General features: G+C 42.2%; 1 protein-coding gene across 2 annotated transcripts in view; it reads left to right on the top strand.

Moving 5' to 3' along the window:
• Positions 1 to 6,565, top strand: part of DCX (doublecortin) — a 72,855-nt gene extending 66,290 nt beyond the window's left edge. For both annotated transcript variants that reach the window (XM_086619609.1, XM_086619608.1), the window contains exons 5-6: positions 3,784 to 3,878; positions 6,509 to 6,565. In XM_086619609.1, coding sequence (XP_086475735.1) covers positions 3,784 to 3,878; positions 6,509 to 6,565 — 152 coding nt within the window. The remainder of the gene's footprint in view (positions 1 to 3,783; positions 3,879 to 6,508) is intronic.
• The last annotated feature ends 8,726 nt before the right edge of the window (positions 6,566 to 15,291 follow it).

The following is a 15,291-nucleotide window of genomic DNA, read 5'->3' as shown; positions in this document are numbered from 1 at the left end:
AATTAAAGGATGTGTCATACGCACAGAGGGGCTTTAAGGTAAATTGAGGTTGCAAAGCAAATACTGTGACATAAATAAGACTTAATACACAAACAATAACGCAGTGGGGAAAAAAACCCACACAAATGAATTAAAATGAAAGTTGGTTGTAAAGAATGGTTTCCAATAGCTGAGCTTATGTGAGATCCTTAGCTACCATAAGTCATCAGCAGATTTTAGTGGAGCAGCAGCGTTATGTACCACCTGGGATCTGCTCTTTGCCTCTTGTTATTTTCTTGCATTTGAGTTCAAAAGAAACGCGTGCAAGTTTGATTATGAACACTATTCTTCATTATCAGACACTAAGAAAATTAAACTGGGCTTCTTAATTGTTGCTCCTGCTGCAGAACTCTTTGTGAGTATTTGTAACGATATACATCCGTCTCATTGGATTTCTGATTTGGATGTCACATCTGTTGTTTCACTGGTGCTCATAAAATATTAATATCCCTGCTGTAGCACTTAAAAGTCTCATTGTATTAGGGAATTTATGTCCTTCCCTGCAGCAATTACATCTCTTTGCTGCACAACCGACTATCAGCCGTTCTTTCACTCTTCCTGTTTGTAGAAGGGAAATTTGGGTTCTTTGTAGAGTTGTTAAGAGGCATCTTTCATCTTAGGAAGGATTACTTGCTGCCTTAGGATCAGTGACAATTGGAAATAAATAAAGAAAGAGGCATTTTAGAAATCAGAGATGAATTCTAGCTAATATAGATTATACTAGTACTATTGTACCCCACATTTTCTTTAATAGAAAACCCAAAGTCACTGGGAAAGAAAAAAAAAGAGACCCAAGTTCTTTTTTTTAAGATTTGCCTTCATTATATGGCATGTAGTTAGTGAACTCTACTTTTTTTCCCACCAGCCTTGAGGGCAGCTCACTTTGTAGAACTGGAGCAAAGTGAAAAGCGGCACGTCGCAGTGCGGGGACCAGGGTGTAACAGTTTCTGGGTTTCCATAACTAGGTTTTTCCCCCCACCAATAACGAATGGCCTGAGTGGAATGGGGAGGTGAAAGGTCGCTCTGTTCCCCAATTATACAGAAATCATTATTTCTACCACCTTTTAAGAGATATCTATTTCCTCAGTGAGGTGCATTTGTAATGGGAAAAAAGCCATCTGTGATGAATCGCCTCCTCTTCCCAACAGCGCCTTCTGCACAGAAGTGTTGGATGTGAAGACAGAGGGCCTGCATCCCCGTGAGTCTGTTGAGCTTGAGCTGCTTTAACATGCTGGCAGTGCCCCCTTTGTCCCGTGGCTTAGAGCACACGTTTCTTTACACTCACACTTATGGTGGGATTCACATGTACGACCTCTACATTTGGGCCAGCGATACTACGAACCTTCACTGTCCCCCTCTCTGGCACCAATCATTCTTACTCAGCTGGACTGAGTTGAAGATAATGAACTAATTACTCTACTCAACTCAAGGTACCTATCCTGCCCACAAGAGGCAGGCCATTTCCTCCTGGCTGTGGAGGATGCAACAGCATCCTTGGTGCCGCAGCCCAGGCTGGTGACCCCGACGTGATACATCCATGAGACCCTGGGAAGCCCCGACTCCCTCGCCAAGCCGAGAGCCCGAGCCAAAAGAGCCGGAGCCGGGAGCTTGAGCGAGAGTCCTTCGGAGAAGAAGGTAAAGCCGCAAGCCCCGATGTGGTATTCGCGGGAGGGAAGCGTGCTGGAGTTGGATGAATGGGCCGGGTCTCTGCTCACCCATAAAGCCTTTGTGAAAACAAAAAATGGTAAAACAAAAAGGGGGAATTATGGCACCAATCATTCTTACCCAGCTGGACTGAGTTGAAGATAATGAACTAATTACTCTACTCAACTCAAGGTACCTATCCTGCCTACAAGAGGCAGGCCATTTCCTCCTGGCTGCGGAGGATGCAACAGCATCCTTGGTGCCGCAGCCCAGGCTGGTGAGTGACACCCCTCTTTCTCACAAGAAGATAACAGAGAAGAGGAATGAGGCTGGCTTAGGCATTAAAACAATAGTTCCTCTGGTTTTGCTCTTAAAAATCCTCACTGGCACACCTTCTTCTTACCGTATGATACTTTATACACTTCTTAGGTCTCCTCCAGACACTCAACTGCTTGCTTAATTTTAAGTAACTGATTAGCATATTCAGCTATTACAGTTGGAAGCACGCGTCTCGTATGCTGAAGTCGTCCATCCCCCTGTGCACATGCCTTTACAGTTACAGTAATGGCATGCAGAGGTATTGGGCTCTTAGGGAGCAAGACAAGAAGTCTGGATCATTGTATGCTTGTCTTTCTCTCTCTGTGGGAAACATCAACACAATTTAAAATGCTTTCTTTAAAAGGGGTTTGTATAGTTTTCTGGAGGGCTGGCAAAACTATTGCCATTTAAGGAAATGACAATCAAAATATTTGGGGTTTAGTTTTGTGGCTTGTGCTGAATATGTTAACATCTGGAGTAGGTTTTGGAAATGTCACTTTCTGTAGACTTGACTGTGGTATGTAGTTTAATGCTTATAAGGCCTCCAGCTTGCTGCAGCTTGGATTGCAAAAAGAAAAGGCCAGAAAAGATAATCTACTTGGACACAGCCAGCATGAGTTTGAATTTCCTTCCCTCGAGTAATGCTGCTGGTGCTGATGGAGCTCTGTGTTTACAACTCCTGGTAACAAGAGGGTCTGTATCCCTGGAGTTGATGCACAACCTATGAGTGCCCAAGTTCACTATATGTAAGTATGTCCTTGTGAAATACATATTGTGACACCTGGCAATTATCAAAGACATTAGCCACTTCAAAGAACATCAGTGGCAGGAAAAAAATAATTTATCCTCGTTCTATTTTGTTTCCCTTCATTTTTCTGCGTGATATGCTATTTACTTTAATTCCTTTGTAGTCCGATAAACGCATAATAGCTTGCCCTGACATAGGCCTGTGGCCCTTCACTTTAAGTAAAAGCCAGGTCTGGGAAGGCCTCAAAGAACAACCCTTCCAAAAGCCATTTGGTTTAAGTTAATAATATTTTTTAAAAATGGAGAATAACTATGTTTTCCTCAAAGCAATATGAACAAACAAAGCAACCCAAAAGGCCAGATTTTGATCTTTGCAAGAGGATCGTCGCTTGACGTGACTCTGCTGTTCCTGCCTGTGATGGACCGTGTTCACTTCTCTGGGGCAGGCAGTGGGGCAACAGCAGAGGCAGCTCTGGCCTCTCCCCAGCGAGGTGCACAGGGACGTGCCACCCTGCGCTTACCCCAGGCCTTCAGAAGGGCTCTTCTGGTCATTTAATCCCAGCCATGGCTAAGCACATCCAGGGCATTCCAGGCAGCTGTTTGTCTAATTTGCAATGTGTACATTTAACATCTAACATTTTTGGCGTAGGATCCAGGATATCTGCAGCCTCTGGTTTCCACTCCTGCCCTTAACGCCAGGTGGTTTCAATTGTGCTGAACGTAGAAACTGTCTCTCTGTTTTTCTGGCGATGTATATCTTGGATCAATTTGGTGAATATTTGTAGTGTAAAATATTGCTCCTTCGGTATATTTTGTATTTCACTGTATTTTGCAGTCTGTTATCCTGAACAGCTGAAAGCCTTAAGTTGGGTGAATAGCCATGCTGTTCACTTGTTTTTTTTTTTCTCCTGTCTAACATGAATAAACTATAGTGTTTCTGTGTTCAATGTTTGGACACCTTCCATCTCCCCGAAGGAGAAAGAAGATCTTCCTCTTGCTTGCCTGACTGCTAGCTTCTGTCTTGTTTTCTGACAGCAAATGGGACCTCAAGCAGTCAGCTGTCTACACCCAAATCAAAGCAGTCCCCGATCTCCACACCCACCAGCCCAGGGAGCCTCCGTAAGCACAAGGTATTACGTTTCTTATACCTTACTACATCTGTTTCTCAGTCTACTCAGATTTGTATGGCATTTAAGTCATGGCCATATTGTCTGGAAGCACAACTCCTTATGTTGAAACAGTGGAGGATTTGGCCCGTTACCTAAAAGGGTTGTCACTTTGGGCTCTAGCAAGACGGTGAACGACGAATCATTGGCCTGTTTCTTCCGCTGGAGTTATTGATGTGTGCTGAACATCATCCATATGGATCAGCAGAGATGACTTAACCCTAAGCTTGTAGCACTGTTTGAGAAATTTCACAAGATATTGATGGATGTGATCTTCATCTAAATCCTCCTCTCTTGAAAAGCCTTAAGTGTTGGCAAATCTGGTCCATTAAACAGCAGAAGAAATGCAAATGTTACTGAAGGTCTCAGACATCACTTTAATGATGCTTCTCAAGGATTTTTTCTTTAATTATTTACGGCCATGCTCTGTTTTGCAGGAAATAAGTGATTTTTTTTACAGCTAGTGTAGTCATTGTGTTCTGGTATAGTAGCTGCTTTTCCTGGTAACAAACAGAGTGTCTAACTGGTAACGTGGCATCCTGGTAGAGATCAGTAAACCTGTGCTGGCTCATAATAAATTCATTTATTTAAGAGGTATAGCAGCAGTCACAGCTTTTTCTGTTTCTGTCCTTCAGTGCCATTCTGTGCTGAGTCCAGATTGTCATTTCCATGGGCTTTCTCATTTCTGGGATAGCCACAGTGTTGCTTCCAACAGTCTTTACTTGATACAGAAATTGGAAATTGGACATAAATGTATGTGTGAGAGGAGGTCAGTGACATTTCACTTCAGTAATCACAGTGTACCTCTCAGCCCGTGTATGACTTTGATAATATTAACTTGAAATTCTGGAAGAGTGATTAAAAAATTCTGATAGTGGTGAGGGTTTGCAGTCAGCCAGCTACGTGTAATCCACTGCGGGCTGGATTGCATGGGTTAAACTCATTCTGTTTGAGGATTATGTTTTTCCTCCAAGTGAGGAGTGGTAGCAGCAGCAGGACTACAGTTGTTACGATGGTGGAACAAAGCACAGAGAAGTCAATGGGAAGAATCCCCAAAAGTCCAATGGCCTTTGGAGTACACCTCTACCATGTAAGATCTTGGATCACAGACCTTTGAACATGGGGTTAAATGGTACTGAGGGAGTCTGTGGTGGAATTTTGGCTTCTCAAAAATCAGATCTTTAAAATATTCCCACCACATGGAGAGGCTGTAGTTACTCAGCTTTATTTGACTTTATTTGACTTTCTTTAACAAAGGCATAGCTGAATCCAAATGAAATCTGTGTTTTCCTCAGGACTTCACTCTGATCTCAGCTGCTCAGTCTAAGTCTGAGGAAATACACCAATTTTAACACAACAGGTCCACATTTATTATTGATTTATAATTGAGAACAGGATCTAGCCCATAGTCTGAATTCAACAATTGCTTGTGTGTATTTCAGCCAAAGTAATGCTGTAAACTGCATCCTTTGGACCTAAAATACTTTCCAAACACTATCTCAGTTAGGACTTTGGAGAGGAGTATTTGCTTCCTGGTAAAAACAAGTAAAACTCAATGTTCTTTTATGTTTTAAGTGTGTTTTCAGCTGGCTGATTTATGACCTTTCCAGCAAAGCTCCTAAAAGACTTGTAATAGATGGTGACAGCTGAGGGCAAAGCCAATCCATCTACGATCTTCTCCACTAACTTAAGCCAATCAGCAGACACAAACGTAGTATTTTAGGTTACCAGAATATTCATGGATCATTGTCTTCCTCCCAGGAGCAATTTTCTGCTTATGATGAAATCTTTTTTTTTTCCACCCTAAAGCTCAAATGATAAATGCTTAGGTTGAGTTCACCACAAAGTCATATTTTACCTCTTCTTATATCAAGATTGTTGTGATTTTCCCTTCTGTATGTTTGGGCTTTTCTTCCTTTTGCTCACAGTAATTACCTCTGTGTGAATCAGGATTCAAAAAGGTCCAAGGAGAGCTTTAGCCCTTGAGCAGGTTTGTGTACCTAATTCCATGCAGAACTTTAAGGAAGGGGAATAAGATGGTTATACCCTGGAAAGGGTAAGAAAGGGACCTTGGAAAAGCTTTACATTCAGCATTTAATCCAAATAATAAATCTGGGATTATTTTCTTAACCCTTCTAATCAATCAGAAATGACTTAAAATAAAGAATAAGTCATGGAACACGTGATTTTCCTAGAGATTTGTCCTAAGGGTAGCTGTCAAATCAAGGTAAGACTCTTTATCACGGACTTAGTTTCAAAGAGACCTGTTTAAGAAAAGGTCCTGCTCTTTCATGCATGTGCTATAATGGACACATTGATTCAGAAGCAATAAAAAGTACTTCTCAAACTTATCACTGAACAGTCATCTTTCTTCTGGTACCAAGACTCTCTTGCTCCACTGTGAAGGTAACTTGCCTTGATATTAGCCTTGAACTACCTGGGAACTGGTCAGCCCATCCAGTAACCAGTGCACGAGTCTTCCACCCTGTCCCTGTGAAGTGCACGGAACCAAACCATTCAACTGCTTCCTTAGGCATGACCAAAGGTCAGGAAACTGACTGTGTGAGTTAACATTTTCTTCTTTCTTCCTACAGGACTTGTATCTGCCTCTGTCTTTGGATGACTCGGATTCCCTTGGAGATTCCATGTAAAGCGACACGAAGCTAAATGTCCATATTGCAAGTTATGTTTAAGATACAGTAGAGTACTGCCAAAATAAGCAGATAGGTGACTGGTGCTTTCAAATCAGACAAAGGACACACAGTTATATGTCTTTTTTTTTTTCTGTGATTTATCCTCTGTGCCACAAATCAACACCTACCAGTCTATAGAGATAGAGGGATACCATTCTTCTAAGTTACAGGGATGCAAAATGGACATTGCGAGCAATTTGGGGCCAATATGCCAATGATCCTGCGCGTTTCCCATTTTCTTCTATTATTACTTCTTCTGCTGCGACTACGTAATTTGCCTAGTGATAGAAAAGTAGCTCCCCCGAAAAGTGTGCAAATGGATCACTTGCTGACCAGTTTGCAAGCTCAAGTAGAGCAAATGATATTCTCCACCTGTCCAAACTGCCAACGGTTGCCAGCTCACCTGCTCCTCATTTGCAGCCCTGATTTTAGCACCTGCACACTAACTAATACTGGTTTTATTGTTGGAGGGCAGGAAGGGAAATGACTTGCTAGTTTGATGCTTAATATGCCAGCAGAAACTTAGATGAGATTAGGAATGATTGTGTAAGATGCTAAGTAAGGTTAGTACAATAGTGATTCAAATATTGGGATTTTTTTTTTTTTTTTTTTTAATGATTAAGCAAAAAAATGTAAGTCAGCTGAGTTATCTGGAGTGGAACACCTTTCACATGTGATCCAAAGCTGCTGCTAGCTGGTAAGAAATTTTTATACCTACCCCATGGTATCTCTCTATCTCTGTTTGTAACAGTAATGCCTTGTGAACAGCCAACACTGAAAACACTGTGAAAATTTGTTTTCAGGTTTGACACCCTATAGGTCACTTTTTATAGCAAAAAAATCAATACACTTTTTATAAAGGAAAACCTTGTATCTGTGTTTTGGGAGTAAGGATTCAAACTCCTTCTTTTTTATAAAAGCTGGTAATTTTCTTTTGTTTAAAAAACACATTTAGAAAAATGTACAAAAAAAAACCAACCAACAACTGCAAAACAGTAATAACAACTCAGTTTAGAAATCTTGTCATCACTGCCAAAACAGAGACATGTAGGGAAAAAAAAAATCAATTCAAAATATTGAATGTTTTGATAGTTTTTGTAATGTTTAAGATTACATATTTGGTTTTTTACACGTCAGTATTCCTAACTATGGCCAGATTCTCTACTTATATAACAAATGGAATGTTGTGGTGTTCAAAAACCCCATATTTTAAGAAACTCTTCTATCTGACAAAAACAAACTTACTGTATTTAGAGAAAGCTTTTGCTTTTGTTAATCAGTAACGACTCCTACAGAATGCAAAGTTCATCTATTCACGCAGGGCTGGTGGTTTTTACTACGCCGAAGCTTTGTCACAGGCTAGCTGGCATTGCCTCCCTTTCTCATGGAATAAGCTTTCCATGAAACTGATTATTACAGAACTTTACCTAAATGAAATCCATGCAATCAAATCTTCCTTTGTTGCTCCGTTTGCCTTTGTGTCAACATGTACACCTATTCCTTTGCAACCCCTTGTGATTAGAATGAACTACAACGTTGTGATGTCTGATGCTACGTGAATGCTGGGTTGTTCCCAAAGCCACTCCGTGTTTTGTTTGCTTGCGTTGCTGGTATGAAACCATCTGTGCAGGCTGCATCTTCAGAGGTTCATGTGATGATACGTATAATGCAACTGAAAAAAGAGATTTATCTGAGAGGGGCCAGGATTGGGAATTATCAAGGGGTCAGAGTTATCATGCACCAAATTTGCACCCAGTAGTCTTAGTGCTTGATCGTTTACACCCAGAGTTTTGCACAAGAAATCATTTGTTCCCACAAATAACTTCATTTAATTGAATAACTCTCTGACTACGCGACGGCTAAATGATCGTTTCGCCTGTTGTGTATAGAATCCTGGGTTTAGTTCAAAGGCTAAGGGCTCATGTTGAAGCTTTGTGGGGGAAAGGGTGGCAGTGTGGACAAAGCATAGATGCAGTAGTCAGGACACCTTCATTCAGCCCTTGGCATTGCTAAATTTAGTGTCTGAACGGGAGCAGGTCTCTTAGTAACCCTGTGCCTCAATCTGTCTGTCTGTCCCTGCAGGGACAATACTGTTCTACCTCACTGGCAGTTGTGAGGCCAAATGTTGGTTAACGTTGGTAAAGGGCTTTCAGATCCTCTAACAGAAGGTGCTGACATATTCTGGGTGCAGATTTGGTTATGGGTGCTAATTTTTGGCTGTTTAATCCTGTGGGTGCTACAGTAGACACTGGTCATGAGAAAATGTGACTTTTTAAGCATAAGGATGTCCAAGGCCACGGTTACGCTAACAATAGTATTCATCAGAGCTATTGTCTTAGTAAAAGCTTTAGCAGGACAGATAGTTTGACATGCTTTTACCATCTCGTCTGTTCTGTTGGTGGAAACCTCAGAGTCCCTCCCCAAGTCTCTGCCTTTCCAGGGACCCTGACTAGTAGTCATGACCCTGCCTGTTGGAGATGATGGACTTGGACTCCAGTTAAAGGCGTTGTCACTTCAGTGACGCAGTTCCTGTCATAGTCAGGGTTAGCATGTCCTGCCACCTTTCCTCTGAGTCTCTGCTAAACCAAGAGACCAGCCATGAAATCACATGCAAGTTCTCTTGCTGTTTAGTACAGGACACTCGCCACAGATCCACCAGGAAAACCTAAGTCTTTGATATCCGTAAGGAAACTGAACTTCTAGAGCCGATGGTGGTAGGAAAGGAGTCCGAGATGTGCTTTCATCCAGTATCTGTGAGTTCAGTTTGTAAAAGATGAAACAGGATCCCAAGGGTTGAATGAATATTTGGATGGATGGATGGCTGTCGAGGTAGCTGTTGATCTTTTCTGTCCTGCCACAAGTAGTGTTTGGTTATTTGAAGAGCATCTTCAAATGGTGGAGCATGCTAAGGAATCACTGAGGCCTTCTTCCTGAGCTGCACCTAGTGCCACATCTGAAACCTGATCCTGCAAGTGCTCCCTTGGGAGCAGAGTTTTGTTTGCATGAGGATCATCCTGGGGTGGGGCTGAGCCCAACAATTCCTTCAGGGAATTAGGGGGACCCTGAAAAGGCCTAAAAGAAGAAGAAGAAAAAAAAAATTGTTCAGTGGGAAAAATAGCCATTCAAACCAGTAGAAGCCACAAAGAAAACAGGGTATGAGGTCAAACTCCCCAAAAAAGCAATTTTTTAGGTAGAAATGCCTGGGCAGTAGGAGAAGTCAGTGAGCATTTCAGCTGTAACATATAGTTAAGTCTGTATTAATGCCAATATTGCATGAATTCTTGTACAGAAGTGCATGTGGAATGTTACCTACATTCAAAACTAGTTATCTTTGGCTTTGTAGGATCCCTAACATAGATTGGAATACAACGAGAAACGATGCACAGGCATTGTACCTTAGTCATTTGAATATAGGGACAGCCCTGACTCAGGAGAGAACTCAAAAACATGCTTACATTTTAGCATGTGCTTTACTCCTGTTGATTTTTCACAAGATATAAGCTTGGGTTTGGTCAGAAAGCTTTCCTGAACTGGAATGAATTAGTAATTACTTTCAATATACAATAATAATTCCAGACCCTATGAGACCCTGGAGCAGATCATAGTAATTCAACTATATACTCCAGAGTTTACCTTTTATATTTTTTTCCTACTTTTACAATCACATAAAACTCCACAGGATATGAGGATTTGCCATATTAATTCTGCTATAAAAACCCTGTCTAATTTCCCTCATGAGGCTGGCTTTAGTGTTTTCAGAGACTAATTGAATCACTAAGACGATATTGTTTTAAAACAATACAGTATTTAAAAACAAATTGGAGAGACTCTTAAAGTAGTGGGGCTTTGTTTCTTTGAAACCTGCCTTTATCCAGTGTATTTTAGCAGATTTGAATATAAAGATACCTGTTTCAGACACACAATCATTAGGAAGGGATTGGAGCAATCGTCCAAGCACAGACCGATGTATTTAGTATTCATACATTCCAGTGATGGTCTTGACTGTAGAAGACCAGGGCAATGCAGCAAAATCTTCAGCCTTAGGATTTTTATCACTTGTAAAGCGTTTATAATCCCAAAGTTTCAGGGTTAAAGCCTCAGCTGTTATAAGACTTGGAGCTAGTTCAGTTCCACCAGCAAAACAGCCAGCCAAGACTCTACCCCTTGAAGTCATGTTGAAAGAGTTTGGTCATGGGATTTTACCTTGGTCCACTCTGCAGTGGGAGATGGAAGTAGCTTCTGCCTACCATTGCCTGTGTTTCCTATATCTGCGCATTATTTACAATCTTCTCAGGAGCTAGAAACACTAATTGTGTTCTTTTCATAGACAACAGAAAAAGAATTCTGCTTAGAAAACAGCTTCCACATCTCTCTCTCGTATTTAGCTGACACGCACGCATGCAAAAAATCACACGCAGTCCAGCTGTTATTTCTCTCTCGCTTGCTTGAACAGTACTTTCGAAGGGAAGAGAAGGGAGGTAGGACCAAAAATTGTGGCAAACTGCAAAACAGTGTTACACCCAGGCATTTTTAATAGGCAATAATTGCATAAAAATGTTCATTTCTCCTTATCGATATGGATACTGATGACATTTTCTAGGATGCCTTGCGTCTGCTTTTTCATGCTTTTGAGGTCAGTGCTGGTGTTCTCGCTGCTTCACAGAACACCTGGTGAAACTGCTCTGTAACGCCATGCCAAATCCCTACACAGATGCTGTTCCAGTGACAGCCATCCCTGGAAGTTGCACCCTCTCTGCAGGGGCATGGTATGGACTTCACAGTGTGGGACTTCTTTGTTGGAGTGAGAGCACATGGGTGTGTTTTGTCATTGACTTCGGTGGTACCCCACATCCATCCAAGGCAATTGGAGAGTTTTATTCTACTATAGTAGAGGCAGAATCATTTTTAGAGAAAGGAAGAAAAAATAGCCAAGTAAAATATGCATGAAATTAGTCCAGAAAGTGTCTCCTCAAGCTATGACAATCCACAACCAGAGAAAAGCTATATACAGGTGTGTTTACCACGCACGAGGTGCTGATCTTGACCAAGACAGAACAAAGCAGCTTCTTTTTTTCTAGTGGTGGTTTAGGCTCAAAGTTATTTTTCTGGTTGCTGATGGAAGCAGGCTGGAACAGTATTTGGGACTGGTGAGGTTCTCTGTAGAAACAAACGGATGGCACAAGATGAAGATCTTTTTCTGTCTATCTAGATAAAGAGCGAGGTCAGTTCATGCAACAGGATTAGTGCTTTACACAAGATACTTAGAAGAGACCCAGCTGAAACATCACCTTGGTGTAATGAAACCAAGACAGTTAAGACTTTAAGTGCCTTTCAACATGCTTTGGGCTTCAGAAGCAGGACTATGCATGTGCCCAACAAGGCCTAGGTAAAAATGGCCTTGACAGAAGGGGACAGAACAGACTTTGATTCTTGAGATATTTAGCCCATCTCGCATTTATTCAACCAGCTCTTGAAAATTACTGTCTCCAGAATCACAGATTTCTTCTGGCTGATGCCTTTGTCCCATCCATATGAATCTGAGCAGGGCTCTCCATGGTATCTCAGGAAATGTTAAAGCTGAGTCTTGTGTCTCACAGTGCCGCCACTCCGCACTGATTGTGGAGTGAGCTGGGCTGGGTTCTGCTGCATTGGTTATCGATTCTGTTGTTCAGATATTCTTCACCCTTCTTCTTTGCTCCTGGCTTGAGATCTGGTGTCTCTCATTCTGGGTGTCTCCAGGTGAAAGGCTCGAGCCAGAAATGCGTATAGACCCCTGGTTTGGTTTTGTTTTGGTTTCTTTGGAACAGATCTAGCCATTTGATGTTTGTCTGAAGGTCTGGGGCCAAGCTGGAAAAAAAAATAGTGTGTTAATAGGGAGAGGGGAGATGCTCAGAGATGGTAAGTGTGTGGATGGAAAGGTTTTTTTTCAGCAATGCCATCTCATAGTTTCTCTGGCAGAATCCCAGTTGCAGGGTAGGGTATGAGTGCTACATCTGCAGGTGAAAATGTGGAGCTTTGGGGTCACAGACCATTATCTGTCCCCCAGGAGACTGTTCAGAGAAGGTTAAAAACACTGACACCAATTTTCGGCCAATAGATGAGCTTCTGAGCAAATGAGAATCAAACCTAGTGGATTCAGCAGTGGGATTTCAGAGCCAGTGGGATTTCAGAGCCAGTGGGATTTCATAGCCAGCAGTCTTTGGCATAACTGTGGACAGATCAGTTCTCCTTGTGCCATGGTGTCCCAATGCATAAAGGGCTGATCATGATACTTACTTCCATCTGTGAAGTGGTCTGAGATAAGCTGATAAAAGAGCGATGGAAGAGCTTGCTCTCAAGATTTATTCATTATTTAGCAAAGTCTGAAAACCTTATAGAAGCAACCTATGGTCCATTGTCTTTGGCAAATCTTTTCAGGAACTCTGGCTCTCTTAAAACTATGCTGTAAAAAAAAATTGATTCTTTTACTAATGATGAAAGACAGACACAGCATTTTTAGTTCCCCCAAAACCCATGGAGGAGCCAGCAACACCTCTGAGAGCAATGCCGTACCCACATCCAGCAATCCAATTCTCTCATCTGGAGTTGCCACCTCTGGCCTGAGTAGACCCCTGCTCCCAGTTCTTGGTACGTGTACGTGTACAGATCGGGGGCAATTCGTGTTACTGTTCAAAATGCCGATGAATGCGTCTAATGATTTTGGTGGCCTTCTACCAAGAAAAGAGCGGGTCTGTTGTTGAAAGCTTTCTTGTTTAGAAAGCCTTTGTGGCCAGATGACTTCATGGGAAAGAGTTGTCTTTTGGTTTCATTGCTTAATGCACTTAGTTGAACTACCCTATTCTTTGCTTTATATCTCAATGAACTGTAACTCAGGACTCTTGAGCCAGTCTAGGGCTTCCCTAGGTCTGAGAGTTTATCCTTCAAACAACTGAAGAAGGAAGATGCCCAAAGGGAATTAACAAATCTTTGCAGTAATTAGAGTCTGTCAGCAGAAAAAAGGAAAGTTGGCATCATTAGGGAAAGATGCCATGATGGCCAGTGTCACAGGAAACAAAGAAAAAAGACTTGTTTCTAAGAGGAATGGTAGGGGGTATTTGTTAGGAGATATTTACTGAGCGATGAAATGAGCTTCATCTTCACAGAAAATCACATGGAAGGGAGAGCATGAGGCAGAGCACTGGAAATGCCAGTGCCATTGATATGTGGGAATAAGAAAAGACAAAAGCCAAAAAATTCCAGGGACAAACAAAAGAGGAGGCTGGGGCTAGCTGACGATCTACAGCTTGGGTCTGGACAGGAAAGCAGCAGGGGTTCCTGGCCGCGGCGTGTTGAGAGAGTTATCTCCCCTGGAGGTATCTAAAAACCAGGATGCAGGCTATCTGCCACGGCAGTGAGCGTCCCACTCCCCATGGCAGGAATGAGGTCACGCTTGGCCGCAGGCAGGAGAACTTGGTTTGAAGTTCCTCCCCTGCTCCTCTTTTACTCCCCTGCCAGCATGTGTCATCCCTGAAAGGGGGAAGGGAAGATCCAACCCTTTGCTGAATGACAGCACCAACCTGTGGCTTGGTTTTATTTTTATTCCTCCCTATCAGATCAGAAATAGAAACTCATCAGCGTGCCCTGGCTCGGAGAAGGCCAGGCCTGGCACACTGGGGAATTGCAAGGCACGTGCAAGAGAATAACGAGGGCACCTCTGAACCTCCTGTCCCTTCCCACAGAGCTCGGCAAACTCTGGGAAAAGTAGCAACCCGCTTGCACCGGGGTGAAAAGCCAAGACGGGCTCCTGGAGGAGGCTGCCTCGATTTGCTGGGCAGGCAGAAGGGCTGGTGATGACCTTGTCCATGAAACGCAAAGCCACGTACGTGAGAGCCGTGCACTCAATAAATGGATGGCAAGTCCGTGCTGGACACGGGGATCCGTGCTTAACACCGGTTTTCTCATTAGATCTTTTTTTTTAAATTCAGTTGAGTTACAATGCTTGTGAATTTAATTCTAAAAGGCAAAACAAGTCATCTGAACACAATTTTGTTGTTTAGTGTCAATTTTTTTTTAAATTGCATAAAGATTGCACCTCTTTGTTTCTGTAGATTCTCAGACGCTCAATAGAGCACAAGCGAAACCCAATACACCTAATTCTCTGCTGCTTCAAACAGGCAGAAGCTCCCCTGTAATTAAGGGAACTGAATCCATTTGGTCCAAGGTTGGTCTCCTGTTTCAAAGATTGATTGCTGTCAGTGATTCCTGTGTGATTGATTACTTCAGTGCAGATTCAGTTTCCTGGGTGACAGCTGCGGACTTTGCAGAGAAAACCTCATTGACCTCAGTCATAAGGTGATCTCTTGTATGAACCTCTGTTAGCAAGTGATGTGTGGGAGATATTTTGTATAGTTTTATCATAGTTAATGATAAAGCTGAAATAGTTTTCTTTGTTGAAATACCTTAAAAAGTTCAGAATTGAAAATTAAACAAGGAACCTTAGCAAATCAGGGGCTCCTCTGTATTCTCTGGTTCTGAAGAGCGTTGGCTTTATCTCACTTCATTCTCACTTCAGTCTACCAGTAGATATGCCCTGAGCCTGGCAGGTTTATGGAACTAGAAATAGCATTTCTGTTTCTTCCAGTATTTTGCTACTCTAGTCCCAGCCAGTACCAAGCAGAATAGAGATTTATGGTTGGCTTGGTTTT

This window comes from Tauraco erythrolophus, chromosome 13 (assembly GCF_009769465.1).
Source record: "Tauraco erythrolophus isolate bTauEry1 chromosome 13, bTauEry1.pri, whole genome shotgun sequence".
NCBI classification, from domain to species: Eukaryota; Metazoa; Chordata; class Aves; order Musophagiformes; family Musophagidae; genus Tauraco; species Tauraco erythrolophus.
This window is presented reverse-complemented; position numbering and strand designations above follow the sequence as displayed.